This window comes from Syngnathoides biaculeatus, chromosome 11 (genome assembly GCF_019802595.1).
Source record: "Syngnathoides biaculeatus isolate LvHL_M chromosome 11, ASM1980259v1, whole genome shotgun sequence".
NCBI classification, from domain to species: Eukaryota; Metazoa; Chordata; class Actinopteri; order Syngnathiformes; family Syngnathidae; genus Syngnathoides; species Syngnathoides biaculeatus.
In genome coordinates, this window is record NC_084650.1 from 11,815,317 (window position 1) to 11,829,024 (window position 13,708).

A 13,708-nucleotide genomic window follows, 5' to 3' on the forward strand; every position below is an offset into this window, starting at 1 on the left:
ACATCGCCACAAACATCTTAACGGCACCTCCGGCTGTCGAGGGAATCTCAGCATGGTTTTATTAAGAAATAAAAAATAAAGATTACAAAAATAAATACAGATAAAACAACGTAGGGTTGAATGTGCAACCGAGGCAACTTTTGATGGCAAAAAGTACAAATTAACAATCCAATTAAATCTCGTTTTCAACCCAAGCCACATTCTAACCTCATTTTTTTTTTTTTTTAGAACACACAGCCACAGTCCAGTCTGTCAAGAGTTTGCGTCTACACCTCGTCTTCATTGAGCAGCATGTTGGGGATCCCTTTGGATATGGGGAACTCTCGTCCGGACTCGGGACACTGCAGGCAGCCCTCCAGAACCTCCACCTGCAGTAGCACACGCGCGAGTCGCGCTGCCGTCACCAGAACTCAACATGAGGGCAACGGTAACAATCAGGGCCAGTACGTCATAAGCTACACACACACTAACACTGCACAAAGTTACCGTCATTTCCAGCCTAAAGGCGACGACTTTTTTCACACGCTTTCAACCCTGCGGCTTGTGCGGTGATGCGGCTAATTTGTGCATTATTTCCTAACGGCCGCAAGGGGGGGCACTCGAGCGCAAAAAGTTCAGTGAGACGGTGGAATATACAGTAAAGCCTCGGTTCTCGAATGCCCCCGTTTTCGAACAAAAATTTCAGGATTTTTTGCTTCTGTTTTCGAATGAAAACCGGTACTCGAACACCCCCGTATGTGGTACTTGAATGCCCCCGACAAAACCCAGAAATAACATATTGCGTGCGGCCACACCAGCTGACCCGTGACGCGCTTTGGTGTGAAAAAACATAGAAATAACATAATGCGTGAGGCGCAAGGAGCTGACCCACCCACGACTGGTTCTGTTATTGTCTATTCGAACGCCCTCCAAAAAAACCCAGAAATAACTTCGCGTGCGGCGTGGCGCAAGCAGTTGACCCACCCACGACGCATTTTATTGACAATTCGAATGCCCCCCGAAAAAAAAGCCGGAAATGATAACGCGCGCCACACAACCAGCGCACTTTTGTTATTCTGTATAACGCAGCCTCTGTACACAGACGTTTCCCGGTAGTGACTTTTGTTTTTCTTATCGAGGACTTCCGTATTAACCCCCAATCATCCAAAGAATGAAACTTGCTCGTTTAAAGTTATTCTGCACTTTTGTTTAAAAAAAAAAAAAAAAAAAAAAAGTTTACAAGGCTGGGGGCCGAGTCGCGACAGATACGGCAATGCGCTCCCAGCCTGGCGTACTCTTGTACTAAAGCGTACATTTTCAGCAAAAAATATATTTCTTAAATTATTCTATTATATAAAGTATTTCAACTATACATGTATTTCTACTATGCAGATTATTATCAGGAAATGCTATAAAAAATGCTTTAAAAAAAACTAATATATTTGGCCTGGGACGCATTATTTATTTTTTCCATTCATTGTAATGGGAAAACGCGCTTCATTTTCGAACGTTTCACTTTTCAACCGGCTTTCTGGAACGGATTGTGGTCAAGATCCGAGCCACCACTGTACTTCTCATGTGGAAGAAAAGACAAATCACTTAAAACAGGACCAAAACTACTACAATACATAATTCATTACTTTTTGTATAGGATTCAAACTTGCTCCATTCATTTTTCAGAATATTATTAGTCAATGCATTGACAAGCAACTCGTCTCTGTAAAGTGCAAAGAAATATTGTAGTTATGAGTGCCATCCATAAGCAGCGTATTATCAGGAAAAGCTAAAAAAAAAAAAACAAGCAAAAGCCAAATTTTTTTAGGCTTGGAACGCATTATTTCTTTTTCCATTCATTGTAATGGGAAACGTCGATTCGGTTTTTGAACAAATCACTTCTCGAACCGTTTCTAAAATAAAAAAGGCCAAATATAATGAGAAGTAATTCTCCACAGTCTTAACCCCATGAGATCTGCCTTGGAGTGTAAAAAGCAAACGAATGAGGCATCTTCAACTTTGCCACATCCAATATGGTGGCAACACAGACATAATTCAGCACTCGAGGCGGTGTCTTGTTGATACAAAGTGTACACGTTTCTTGCCACATTTAAAAACAGAGGTTGTTTTTTTTAAAGCAAACAAATCCAACACTACTAATAACAAACAACTACACACCTCCAAGAGAACTCTGTGGACCTTCTTGAGGAACTCCTCGTTGCTCTCAAAGTCCGCCATCAGTTCACCGGGCAGGTCTTGTCGCTGCCCCAACTAAGATGAACACAAATGATTTGTAAAAGTTTTGATATCAAAAGTCAAATCCCCGATTCGTCGTCACCTCGTCCGCAGCTTGAAGCAGGGCGCTCCAATCGAGTTTGGGGATCATGCGGCTGACGAACTGCGCGTTAAAGTCCACCTCGTTCACCTTCACCTCCGTCGCCTGCAAAGAATAAGATGAGCACCTTCAGATTGCACAAAAGCGGCTTTTTTTATTGCGTGGCGTTCAAATAGTGCAACGATTCTCAACCGCTGTGAGAGATCATCGGGAAATTATTCCATTTTACTTTATTGGTAAGCGGTACAGAAAATGGACGAAGAAGTGGCAGTATCGGTTGATCGGGAAGACGGAGGAATACTTCCATACAGATTTGAACCTGTGGCTGTAAATAATGTTGAATATTCGGATGGTTCTTCGGGCGGATTGACGCAGAGTCTGACGAGCGAGCTCCGCCGAGCTCACGGCTCCGAAACTCGAGCGTTCGGAACGGCACGTAACACGTCACATCCGCCTACGTAGGTCATGTGACTCGCGAAAAATGGCGGCGCCCCTGAAAATTCGTATTTGTGGATAAAATCTTCTCAAAACACTGTTAAATGAGAGAGGATTTAACATTACAATGTCAAGAGAGAGTACATATTACATGACCTATTGGATGCATTGTTAATGCAAACAACCGGAATTCCCCTTAAACCTCTTAAGTCAAGCTACAACTATACATAATTTACACAATTGTATTTGGTGTCGTGTCATGTGGTCTTTCAAATGCAACAGGGTTGGGGGGGGGATACTTTAATGTAACTCTACTTTTTTATTCTCCATTAAAGCGTGTCATCTGATAACACCGCCATATTTCAGTGAATTAAGTATACTTTTGGAATGTTGGGGGGAAACGAGAGAAAATGCGAACTCCACAGAAAGGCAGACGTGCAAATCATTTCCTTACGAAAGAAAAACTTAAATTTGTTTTTTTAAAACACAGTCATATCCATTTCTTATGCTATCTGGCCCCAAGTATAGCGAACGTGCGTGTCCATTTTGACTGCATACGACTGCAGCATGTCAAACAAACAAGTCATTCAACGTGGTTAGCCTCATCTTTCTTTTCAGTGTTTTCCTTTTACCTTGATGAGCAGCGGGTATCCTTTAGTTACGCCTTTGACGTGAGACGTCAGCATGTTATGCGTTAGAAGCTTCATTGTTTACTCGAATCAAATATTATGTTAATCAAAACAACGCTAGCTAAAGCTAGTATGGCGAAAGAATGCGGAACGGAAGTTGTGTCGCTTAAATGTTTCCCGGTGGAAACGTTTCCTCGTATGAAGTTTCCGACAATTAAAAAAAAGAAAATTAAAATTGCTAAACTACCCAACATACATTTTATGTGAGTAGCTCGTAACAAAACGAGCATTATTACAAAAAATGTCATGTTAAATCGTGATGTGGTAAACGTTTGAGGTTACAATACAAAAATATTACCTTGAACTTTCCTTACATCCCAAAAAAAAAAATCTATATTTCTTTGAACTATTGCTCACAAAAACAGTCAAATCCGTGTTAGTGAGCACTTCTTTTTCACGTCTGGCATATTATGATGCTGATTAGGCGGCACAGAAGGTAATACATTTTTAAAAAATTTATTACATACTCATTGCTTTGTAATATACAGGTCATTCATACTGTTGATATAGTAAATAGCGATTAGAAGCATACCCTCGTTACAACCATTGCCAACCACCCTCTCAGACAAGCAGCAGGCACGCACATACTGTCACACTCTCTATTATCTCACAACGCACACAATCACACGCATAACCATAGGTACATCATAACAAAAGATAAAAATGTAAAACTTTTTTTTTTTTTTTTTTAGAACCACGAACTTCATATCCTCAGTGGTTAATACATTCACATCCCATCATTGTTTGAAAAAAAATAGACCATAACATACACTGAATTAAATGGGAGCGAGGGAACAAAATGCAGGAAGGCAACTCGAAAAACGGGGAAATATACAACGTTGCGAACTAACCCTTGTCTCCGAATCCCTATTAGAAAAAAAAATGTAATGAAAGCGGAAGAACTACAGGATGACATTACGACAAAATGGATTGAAACATTTGGGGGTCTTGTCAAGCCGTGATTAGATTTAGCGTTTCTATTCAGTCGAGAAAATTAAAGATTAGCTTTTCAATTCGAAAGGGCGTAAAATCGAGCAAGGCAACAGTTTAAAAAAAAAAAAAAAAAAAAGGACACTGGTCCTTTTATGGCACATGTCAAAAAATAAAAAATGTGGAAGCAACATGAAGTCTTGTGTTCTTGTGAGTTCTGTCTCCCGTTTTCCCTTCCCTGTACCCTCTGAAACTGGGCATTGCCGCTGAACTAGAAAACAAACAAGTTGAATATGATGATGATATGTTTGCACACTAAAGCGAACAGTGAGGAGAATGTGACTTTGAGCATAATACTGAGCGCAGAGGTAAAACTCACAGAGTTCCTGCTGCATACATGAATCAGTGATACAACCCCATGTATACGACACTGGGTGTCACACTTGGTGTTAGTCATTTTTTTTTTTTTTGCACTGGACCACACACTTGTTAGTCTATATGCAAATGCAAACGAAAAAAAAAAAAAAAACATTTGAACTCTATTTTCACTCTTGGATCTCACATCTACACACACGCGCGTGCACACACAAAGCCGTCATTCTTGGCAGTCCTCCGCGCGCCACTTCAAAAAGTCCTCCTTCCTGGCGTCGGGTTTGATCTGGTTGCGCATGCCGCCGAGCAGACTGGAGGTGGCTTCCGAGGCCACGATGAGCGGGCGCACCACGGTGGGTGGGATCTGCCGCAGGACGCCACCTACTGCGCCGGGCAGACCTTTCTGTTCGTGCCCGCGGGATGCTACGTCGCAAAGCGTCTGAGCCGTGTCAATTACTCCCTGGGGAGGAAAACGAGCAACATGTCTGTGTAAGAATCAAACTACTATTCCTGCATTTTATTACGTGCCAGGATACTCCCAGGTGGCAGAAAAAGTGAGTGAGATGACCTGAAGTGAAATAAGGAATTTATTTTTACGACTATAGAATTCAAAAGTTGCTTTTTTTCCACCTTGACCTGCTTAAACAAACAAAAAAATGTACTGTAATTTCTGGCCTACAGAGCGCACCTGATTATAAGCCTCACCTAGTACATTTGTAAAGGAAATACCATTTGGTACATACAGAGGCCGCAGCCGTGTAAAAGCCGCAAGCGCCCACATTGAAACAATAGAAAGAAAGATGGTACACAGAGAGTTTAATGCTTGTGCCGCCGTGCTAACGCGAACGCTAATTACGGTAATTTACCGTCATTTCCAGCCTATAAACCGCGACTTTTTTCACGCGCTTTCAACCCTGCGGCTCATGCGCTAATGCAGATAATTTGTGCATTTTTTCTAATGGCCGCAAGGGGGCACTCGAGTGGAAAAGGTAAGAGTGACAACGGTGGCCTCACACGGTACGTTTGTAAAGGAAATACCATTTGGTACATACATAAGCCACACCTGTGTAAAAGCTGCAAGTCCCACATTGAAACAAGATATTTACAAAGATTTAATACCTTAGCTTAGCTTAACATAGCAACAACACGGTAGTACAAACTGGGCTGGTAAAAAAAAAAAAAAAAAAAAACATACCGGTTTAAAAAAAAAAACAGCCGCGGCAGCTACACAGTAGCAACATGTTAGGACAGTACTAACAGGGCTGGTTAAAAAAACAACATACCGAAATCACTGAGATGCAGCAGTAACACAGCAGGAATGCGCTGGCGCAGCGTTAATGCTAGCGCGGCGCTAACAGGGCCAGTTAAAAAAAAAAGCATACTGGTAAAAATCACTGAGACACGGCAGTAACAGGCTAGCACAGCGCTAAAAGGGCCGGTTGAAAATAAAAAAAACATACCGGTAAAAAGTCACTTCCGCGGCACATATGTTCCACCGGTGTCACTCTTACCTTTTCCGCTCGAGTGCCCCTTTGCGGCCGTGAGAAAAAAACGCACAAATTAGCCGCATCACCGCATAAGCCGCAAGGTTGAAAGCATGTGAAAAAAGTTGCGTCTTATAGGCTGTAATTAGCGTTAGCACGGCGGTGCAAGCATTAAACTATCTGTGTTTCTTTCTAAATATCTATTGTTTCAATGTGGCCACTTGCGTCTTTTACACAGCTGTGGCCTAATTATGTACCAAATAGTATTTCCTTTCCAAATGTACTAGGTGAGGCTTACGATCAGGTGCGCTGTGTAGGCCGGCAATTACGGTATGTTTTATTGCCATTGTGACAATAAGTTAACGATGTCATTTGATTATGTCAACAGAATGACAAATGGTATTTAATTTGTGTTCTGCTTTTCTTCTACATTCAAGAGACTCCAAGTGCTTATCACTGTTTTGATGAATCAAAATATCCATCTTTCTGCCGCCAAGAAGGCCACGGGACATGATAGTGAAATGTAGTTTTTTTGAGTACTCACCTCTCTGACGGTGTCGTACGCCTTGACGACGCCCTCCCTGAGGTCGGCGGGCTGGGCGAAGCGGCGCGTCCGACTGGAGGGGGCCCGGCCCTCTGTGACGGCGAAGCGGTTCAGAGGCGGCGTCGGAGACAGGATGTCGTACACGGTCTCAGCGGTGGCCTGCAAAACGGAGGACGTTGCAGCCGACTTCAAAAGGCCAGACTTTATTGATCCCAGAGCCAGAGTGGAAGCATATGTAAGATGTTGGCCGTGATATGCTGTTCACGAACCGCCTTGGTTATATTTGTCAAAATAAGCCGTGGTGCACGGTTAATTTGTCTTCTGAAAATACATAGAGCACATCTTGTAGTGGGCGGCACGGTAGATCAGTTGGTAAAGCGTTGGGCTCACAGTTCTGAGGACCCGGGTTCCATCCCGGTTTTCTCCGGGCACTCCGGTTTCCTCCCACATCCCAAAAACATGCAACATTATTAATTGGACACTCTAAATTGCCCCTAAGAATCAAGGATTTTGACACCATTGATTTGCCTTTGCGGGCCACATGAAATCATGTGGCAGGCCGGATCTGGCCCCTGGGCCTTGAGTTTGAGACCTGTGCTCTAAATTGCCCATAGGTGTGATTGTGAGTGCGGCTGTTTGTCTCGACCCTTGTGAGGATAAGTGGCTAAGGAAGTGTATGTATGGATGGATGTTGTAGTGGTGAGCACGTCTGCCTTGCAGTCGCGAGGTCCCTAAATCTTTCTATGCCCTGCGATGGGGTGCTGGCTAGTCCAGGGTGCATCCCGTCGCTTTAAGGTGGACCGGTGTGACGGTCTGAGCGCTCCCCCGTGCTGAAAAGAAGGTTAGGTGGAATTTTTGGAATTTTTCTACTTCTTCTGTGCCAGTCTGAAACGTCCCCATCCACGCTTCTTCCGCGTGTTCATTTTCGCTCGGCGTGCATTTCGCTGTGGACGTCTCACAAAGCTGAACACAGCGAATGATAGAATACAGAAACAAATGCGAACGTATTGTTTGTTATTTATCAACTGCGTTCGGCTTTGTGAGACGTCCGTAGCGAAATGCACGCGGAGCGAAAATGAACATGCGGAATCGGAGCGAAAATGAACACGCGGAAGAAGCGTTGATGGGGAAGTTTCAAATTGGCACGGATGCAGAAAAAGTAGAAAAATTCCAAAAATTCTACGTCCATGCGCATTAACCTGAAGAAGACCTTTCAGCACTGGGAGCGCTCAGACCGTCACCACCGGCCGTATGAGCTGCTCGGGTACCTGAATGGCCTGCACCAGCCTGTTGCTGAGCTCCAGCGCAGCTGACGCAGTGGACGTGCCGAAGGACGCGGCCCCCCTCTGGAGACCCCGGATAATCCGCCCGTCTTTCCTGTACTGCTCAATGGGCAACCAGAAGAGATCTCTCACCCCGTGGACTGACAAGAAAAACGGGGGGGAACCCGGCAAATAATCAACTGTGGGATGTCAGAAGTTATCAATCTGAAGATGTGCACTCACACAGCTGAACAACAGAGTGCATGGGGCCGACGCCTCCCAGGATGCCAGGCAGCTGATTCTTCCTGATGTCGGTCAGCCATTCCGTGACGGCGTACTGGATGACTTTGTCAACACCGAGCAGGCTGGCAGGGCGAGCAAAGTCATTGAGGCCATAAGGAATATTTACATTCTGATCAAAATGCATGTGAAAACCCCGAAATACACATTCTACGGAAGTAGATTAGTGAAGTGATTCCCAAACAGTGTGCCACGAGCGCTCTTCAGGTGTGAAGTTAGGTGAGGTTATCCAATTTTATGTCATTGCTAAAAAAAAAAACATTTATTCCAGGAAATATAGTATCTTTATTCATCTATTTATGCCAGTGAGGCACAATGACAGACAGAACAAAAAAAAAAAATCCTCTTCTATTAGATGGCAGGAAGTACATACAGTAATTAATCAGTCCATTTTTGTTGACATTTACTTTTGTTGGTGTGGCCCGGGATTTTTCAATTGTAAAATATGTGGTTGCAAATCACTGGATTACTGCCACCAGGATTTGAATTTGCAATGCCACAGAAAACAGGATGAAAAGGATTTGAAATGTAACGTGATCGCATTTTCAATAGTTGTATTTCAGTGTAACTTTTCAATGTTAACAATTCAACTTGCTACAATTCGCTGTCTGAAATTCACCGTCTGTGCCACCGGGTAGAAAGAACAGCCAGCCAATCGCAGTTACGCTTTCTTAGTCACGTGACATCACATACTAAGAAGGCGTAACTGGATTGGCTGGCTGTTCGGTTCTGACCTGAAGTAACCCTGCCTGGTGCCACAGACGGTGAATTTCAGACAGCGAATTGTAGCTAGTTGAATTGTTAAGATTGAAAAGTTACACTGAAAAGCAACTATTGAAAATGTGACCACTTTACATTTCAAATTCAAATCCTGGTGGCACTAATCTACTTCCATACATACCTCTCTGAACAAAAATACCATTTGAACATTAAAACGTACCCGTGCCGACAGCAGAGCCTCTTCAGCTTCAGCTCTGAACAATTCAACTGAGCCAGACCGATCAGAATCCCTGCAAAGGTTCCCTGCGAAAGCAGAACAGGTTTACTGTGAATACTATTCGACTTATTACGTGAAAGTAAAAGTTGAAACTGCGCCTGGGGGAAAAACCTGTTCGATGACCACGTGTTTGCCGTGATAGTCCAACCAGATAGGCACTTCGGAGGTGAAACGAAATTCGCTGAGACGCACGAGCGAGGGGCAGCGTTTCATATATGCGGGGGAGAGAAAGTAGGATATTGCCTGTTCACGAAAGGCTGGGGACATCCGGCTTTCGGGTAAAGTTCGGGGACGGCTCTAAAATGCACTCGCGGATACCGGAAGTAGATGGGCTGCTCCGAGGAGGAGGTAGAGCCGGCTGAGGAGGAGCTCTGCTCGCTGTGGGTGGTTTCGACCGAAGCTGTGAGATCCAGTTCCAGAGGGCCGCCCGCCTCCGCCTCTTCGGGGGCTTTCTGGGAGGGGTCCGCTTTGACTGCAAGGACAAGTAACACCAAGGCAGCAGTCACTCTCCACCAATCTATTACTGAACCTGACTCTTGTGCACTCGATAGATGGAGTGTACCTTCGGAAGCGGGGTCCACAGGCAGGTAGGGGTTCACAGAACAGGCGAGACTGCTGAAAAAGTCCTTCAAGAAGAACAATGCGTCCTAGACAGCAGGTGGGCAAAAGAGAAACGCTTTAAAAAGAAAGAAAGATAAACATAATAGTGGAGCCAAAATAAAAACATGCACGTTTTCAAAATAACAAACATGAAGTGACTTTGGGCATACACACTTTACAAATTGGCTGCGGTACCATGTGCACAACCCACCTCCAACAAAACAAGGAACATTCATTGAGGAATATGTTATTTAATCAAAGCTAAATTATTTGCCAAAAGAGGAAATCTTGCCTGGACAAAATTTCTTAAAACATGGCAAACAACAACCAAAAAACCCCCTACATTTATATGCATATACCATAATTCCCGGCCTACAGAGCGCACCTGTGTATAAGCCGCAGTACACCGAAAGAGTGCGGCGCTAGGGTTAGCGTGGGGCTAGCATTAGTGCGGCACTAGTGTTGAACTCTGTGGACCGAGGCTTATTACCAGCTGCGCTAATGCGAGCGCCGTGCTAACGATAGAACTGCGCAAATGCTAGCGCCGCATCGCCGCATAAATCACAGGGTTGAAAGCGTGTGAAAAAAGTCGCGGCTTGTAGGCCGGAAATTTAAGCTAAGATTTTGCTCCTAACCTTAATAAGATTTTCACAAAAAATTGCTTGGTAAGATGAAATATCAACAAGAAGTGTATTTTTCTCAAAACATAAGTCACGATACAAGTATCAACTCAGCAGGTGCTCTATTGGTCTGTCATGATGAAAAAGTTGCGAGGCCAAAAGGAAAAGCTCTCAAGTTACCAATCGATCTACAATCCATCCTTCCCTTCCTTTGGTCACGAGCTGTGGCTTGTGACGGAAATAAGACTTCAGATATCAGCGACAGAAATGAGTTTCCTCCACTGAGTGCCCGAAGGAGAAAATGGATGGATGGATGGATGGATGGATGGATGGATGGGAGTGTGGAACAAGTTTGCCTGTACAGGTACCTGGTCAATGTTAAGTCTGAGTGGCAGCAAGCTGACTCGTAGGCAACACTCTGGCCCACCAAGACCGGACTCGGGACACAGCTGCAGGGCCTTAATGGTCAACTAATTGCAAAGTAAAACATGTTCTGGGTCATCAGATGGGACGACGGCGATGGAGACATTTGAAAGGCGCGAAGATGACATTCTGCAAGTCACCATGTTGGAGTGGGCTCTTCGGGGCATGCTCTCGCTTGTGTAGAGGTACAAGAACTTGTTGATCTGCGAGGAGGCCAGCCGGTCGCGGACCTCCAATTCCTGGACAATGAAAACCTGCCTAGAGATGGGCTGCTCCCCTCCTGGACCGACTCCGACGGACAGCGAGCTTGAGTCTTGTCCTGCCGCGGCCGCCGGGTAAGACTCGTGCTGGAAAGACACCTGGGGACCGGAAACGGGAGCGGTGTGAAGGATGCCAGGTTCTTGGGCTGGATCTACACTGTAGGTCCAAGTACTCGATTCTAATTTGATGATTTCAAGGTGCAGTGTTCACCTGCTTTATCACACTTCATACCTGAAGTTCATGCCCCTGGGCAATCGCAGACTTTTTATAAGAAATCTATTACAGCTAATCTATGCATTTATGTTGCAGATGAGCAGTCATAGATTTGATATTGCATGATTTTCATCTACATTTGGGAAAATACCTAATTCCGATCCTTTGTCACCATGATCCATATCTGAATTGAGAACCATGCAGCGTCAAACCAGCAACATTTCAGCATGAAAAATTTGTACTCTTCACCATATTCCATACTTACATTTGTAGCTATCATGTCTCGTGTCTAATGGCCCAAAAACATTTGGACGTGAATTTCGTCTACTCACTTTGGTGAGTTGGATCTCCATGAGGAGGCTGTGCTGACGTCCGCTACCTCCGGCCCACCTCCACGAGTTCTGGGGTCGAGAGGTACCGGCAGAGCGGGACGGGGAGCTTCGGGCGCCGGATGGGAACGGACGACCCCTGGCAAGAGAAGTGATGCCAAGGTATGAAATGCTAATTCAAAATCTCCGTCGTCACCTGTGTGACTGTGTTCTCTTTTGTTTTCGTTTTGATTTTCACCGGCGCTTTTCAAATGTTTTGAAATTGTGTAGTACAGTATAGCAATTATCACACTGAATAAACGGGGTAAATCTGACAAAATTAATTTTCCATTATGAAACAACAACACAGTACAACCTCGGTTTTCAACCACAATCCGTTCCAGGAGGCGGTCTGAGAACCGATTTGTTCGAAAACCGAATCGGTATTTCCCACATCTGAATAATACACAATAACAACGCACGTCATGGATTAGCTGGTCGGGTCGCGTGTTATGTTATTTCCGGGTTTTCTCGTGGTACGCTTGAATTTACAATAACAAACCGCGTCGTGGGTCAGCTGGTCTGGCCGCGCGCGTTCTGCTACTTCCGGATTTCGTTGGGCGCGTTCGAGCACCGATTTTCGTTTGAAAACAGGAGCAAAAAAAAATCTTGGTATTTTTGTTCGAAAACCGATTTGTTCCATAACAGGGACGTTCGAGAACCGAGGCTGTACTGTACTCGGGAGTCACCATCCTCACGTTCTCTAGTGTACTATATGTGACTTTGAATGTGTGTGGTTTTTAAAAGGCCAGGGCCTCGCCTGGATGAGACTGCACTTGGCTCACATTTGCCAGCTTGCGCGTCTGTTGGAGCCATGGCAACACACGTAAGAATATATTAAATTTCCACAACATTATCTACCTACCTACCCATCTTACCTATTTGGGTGCTGGCCGTGTATAGATGAGGGCTTGGCGCCAAAGTCCTTGCCGCCGTAGAGATGCCACACGACAGAGATCTCCCGCAGCACCACTCGGCTTTGGGGCACCGGAAAGTGGCTGGGAGCGCGGAGAAGGTCGGAGCTTCCCCGCGGCCTGGAGAAGTGGCTGTCTTTCACGTGGATGGGACCCTCGGCCAACACCGTCACCACGGGCTCGCCGTCTCTCGGCTGCGGGACGACACAAGTGTCATCTCACATTATTGATACTACAAAAAATTAAATTGCAATGTTTTTGTTCAATATGTAGGTGATCAATACTGGCTGATTGATTGATTTGTAGGTCAATATTTCAGCGTTCCTGGAGGTGGTGCTTGTCACGTGTCAAGTATAGGAATATTAAATCAGAGATTTTTGTTTTTAATAATAAGGACAATAAATACATGAAAAAAAAATCTTTTCAGACAGCTATTCCACAGCTCCATGTGTAAGCAAGCACGAGTCATTTTTGTATGAATTTATTTTGACTGTGCTTTCAACTGCTAAATTGAATTTATAGCTAAAAGTTGACCTGCACATGGTTAAATTGTCCATTTACTCAATTTACTTTCAAAGATATAGCCCCAGTATGTTATCAAAACATATGAGTATGTTATTTTAACGTGATAATCTGTGTTCTCATCATTTTATTGTTTTGTTTAATCTTTTCATCTATACCGCTCTTATGCTGGTATTTTATCTTCATTTTCATCTTTTCTTTTTTTCTTGTTTTGAATCATAATTTATTGGCCTCTAAAAAATATTTACTTTGATTATGAATCCAGTAAAGCCTCGGTTCTGGAACGTCCCTGTTTTCGAACAAAAATTTGGGATTTTCTTTGCTTCTGTTTTCGAACGAAAATCGGTACTCGAACGCCCCCGTATTGCGCGCGGCTAGACCAGTTGTGAATTCCCACAGCGCCGAAAAAAACCCGGAAATAACATAATGCGCGCGGCACAAGGAACTGACCCACCCACGACGCGTT

General features: G+C 44.3%; 2 protein-coding genes across 2 annotated transcripts in view; both read right to left on the bottom strand.

Moving 5' to 3' along the window:
* Window positions 1-34: 34 nt before the first annotated feature.
* On the bottom strand, window positions 35-3,561 carry trmt112 (tRNA methyltransferase activator subunit 11-2). Its single transcript, XM_061835810.1, has 4 exons — window positions 3,376-3,561; window positions 2,312-2,413; window positions 2,152-2,244; window positions 35-368 (listed from the first exon to the last, which is right to left on the bottom strand). The coding sequence occupies exons 1-4, from the start codon at window positions 3,448-3,450 to the stop codon at window positions 267-269; spliced, it is 372 nt and encodes a 123-aa protein (XP_061691794.1). The 5' UTR covers window positions 3,451-3,561; the 3' UTR covers window positions 35-266.
* Window positions 3,562-3,872: 311 nt separating this feature from the next.
* Window positions 3,873-13,708, bottom strand: part of atg2a (autophagy related 2A) — a 35,745-nt gene continuing 25,909 nt past the window's right edge. The window contains exons 31-42 of the mRNA XM_061835800.1: window positions 12,685-12,914; window positions 11,771-11,906; window positions 11,105-11,323; window positions 10,910-11,011; window positions 9,884-9,968; window positions 9,640-9,793; window positions 9,433-9,502; window positions 9,265-9,347; window positions 8,268-8,389; window positions 8,031-8,185; window positions 6,763-6,921; window positions 3,873-5,194 (exon numbers count right to left, since the gene is read on the bottom strand). Coding sequence (XP_061691784.1) covers window positions 4,958-5,194; window positions 6,763-6,921; window positions 8,031-8,185; window positions 8,268-8,389; window positions 9,265-9,347; window positions 9,433-9,502; window positions 9,640-9,793; window positions 9,884-9,968; window positions 10,910-11,011; window positions 11,105-11,323; window positions 11,771-11,906; window positions 12,685-12,914 — 1,752 coding nt within the window. The 3' untranslated portion in view covers window positions 3,873-4,957. The remainder of the gene's footprint in view (window positions 5,195-6,762; window positions 6,922-8,030; window positions 8,186-8,267; window positions 8,390-9,264; window positions 9,348-9,432; window positions 9,503-9,639; window positions 9,794-9,883; window positions 9,969-10,909; window positions 11,012-11,104; window positions 11,324-11,770; window positions 11,907-12,684; window positions 12,915-13,708) is intronic.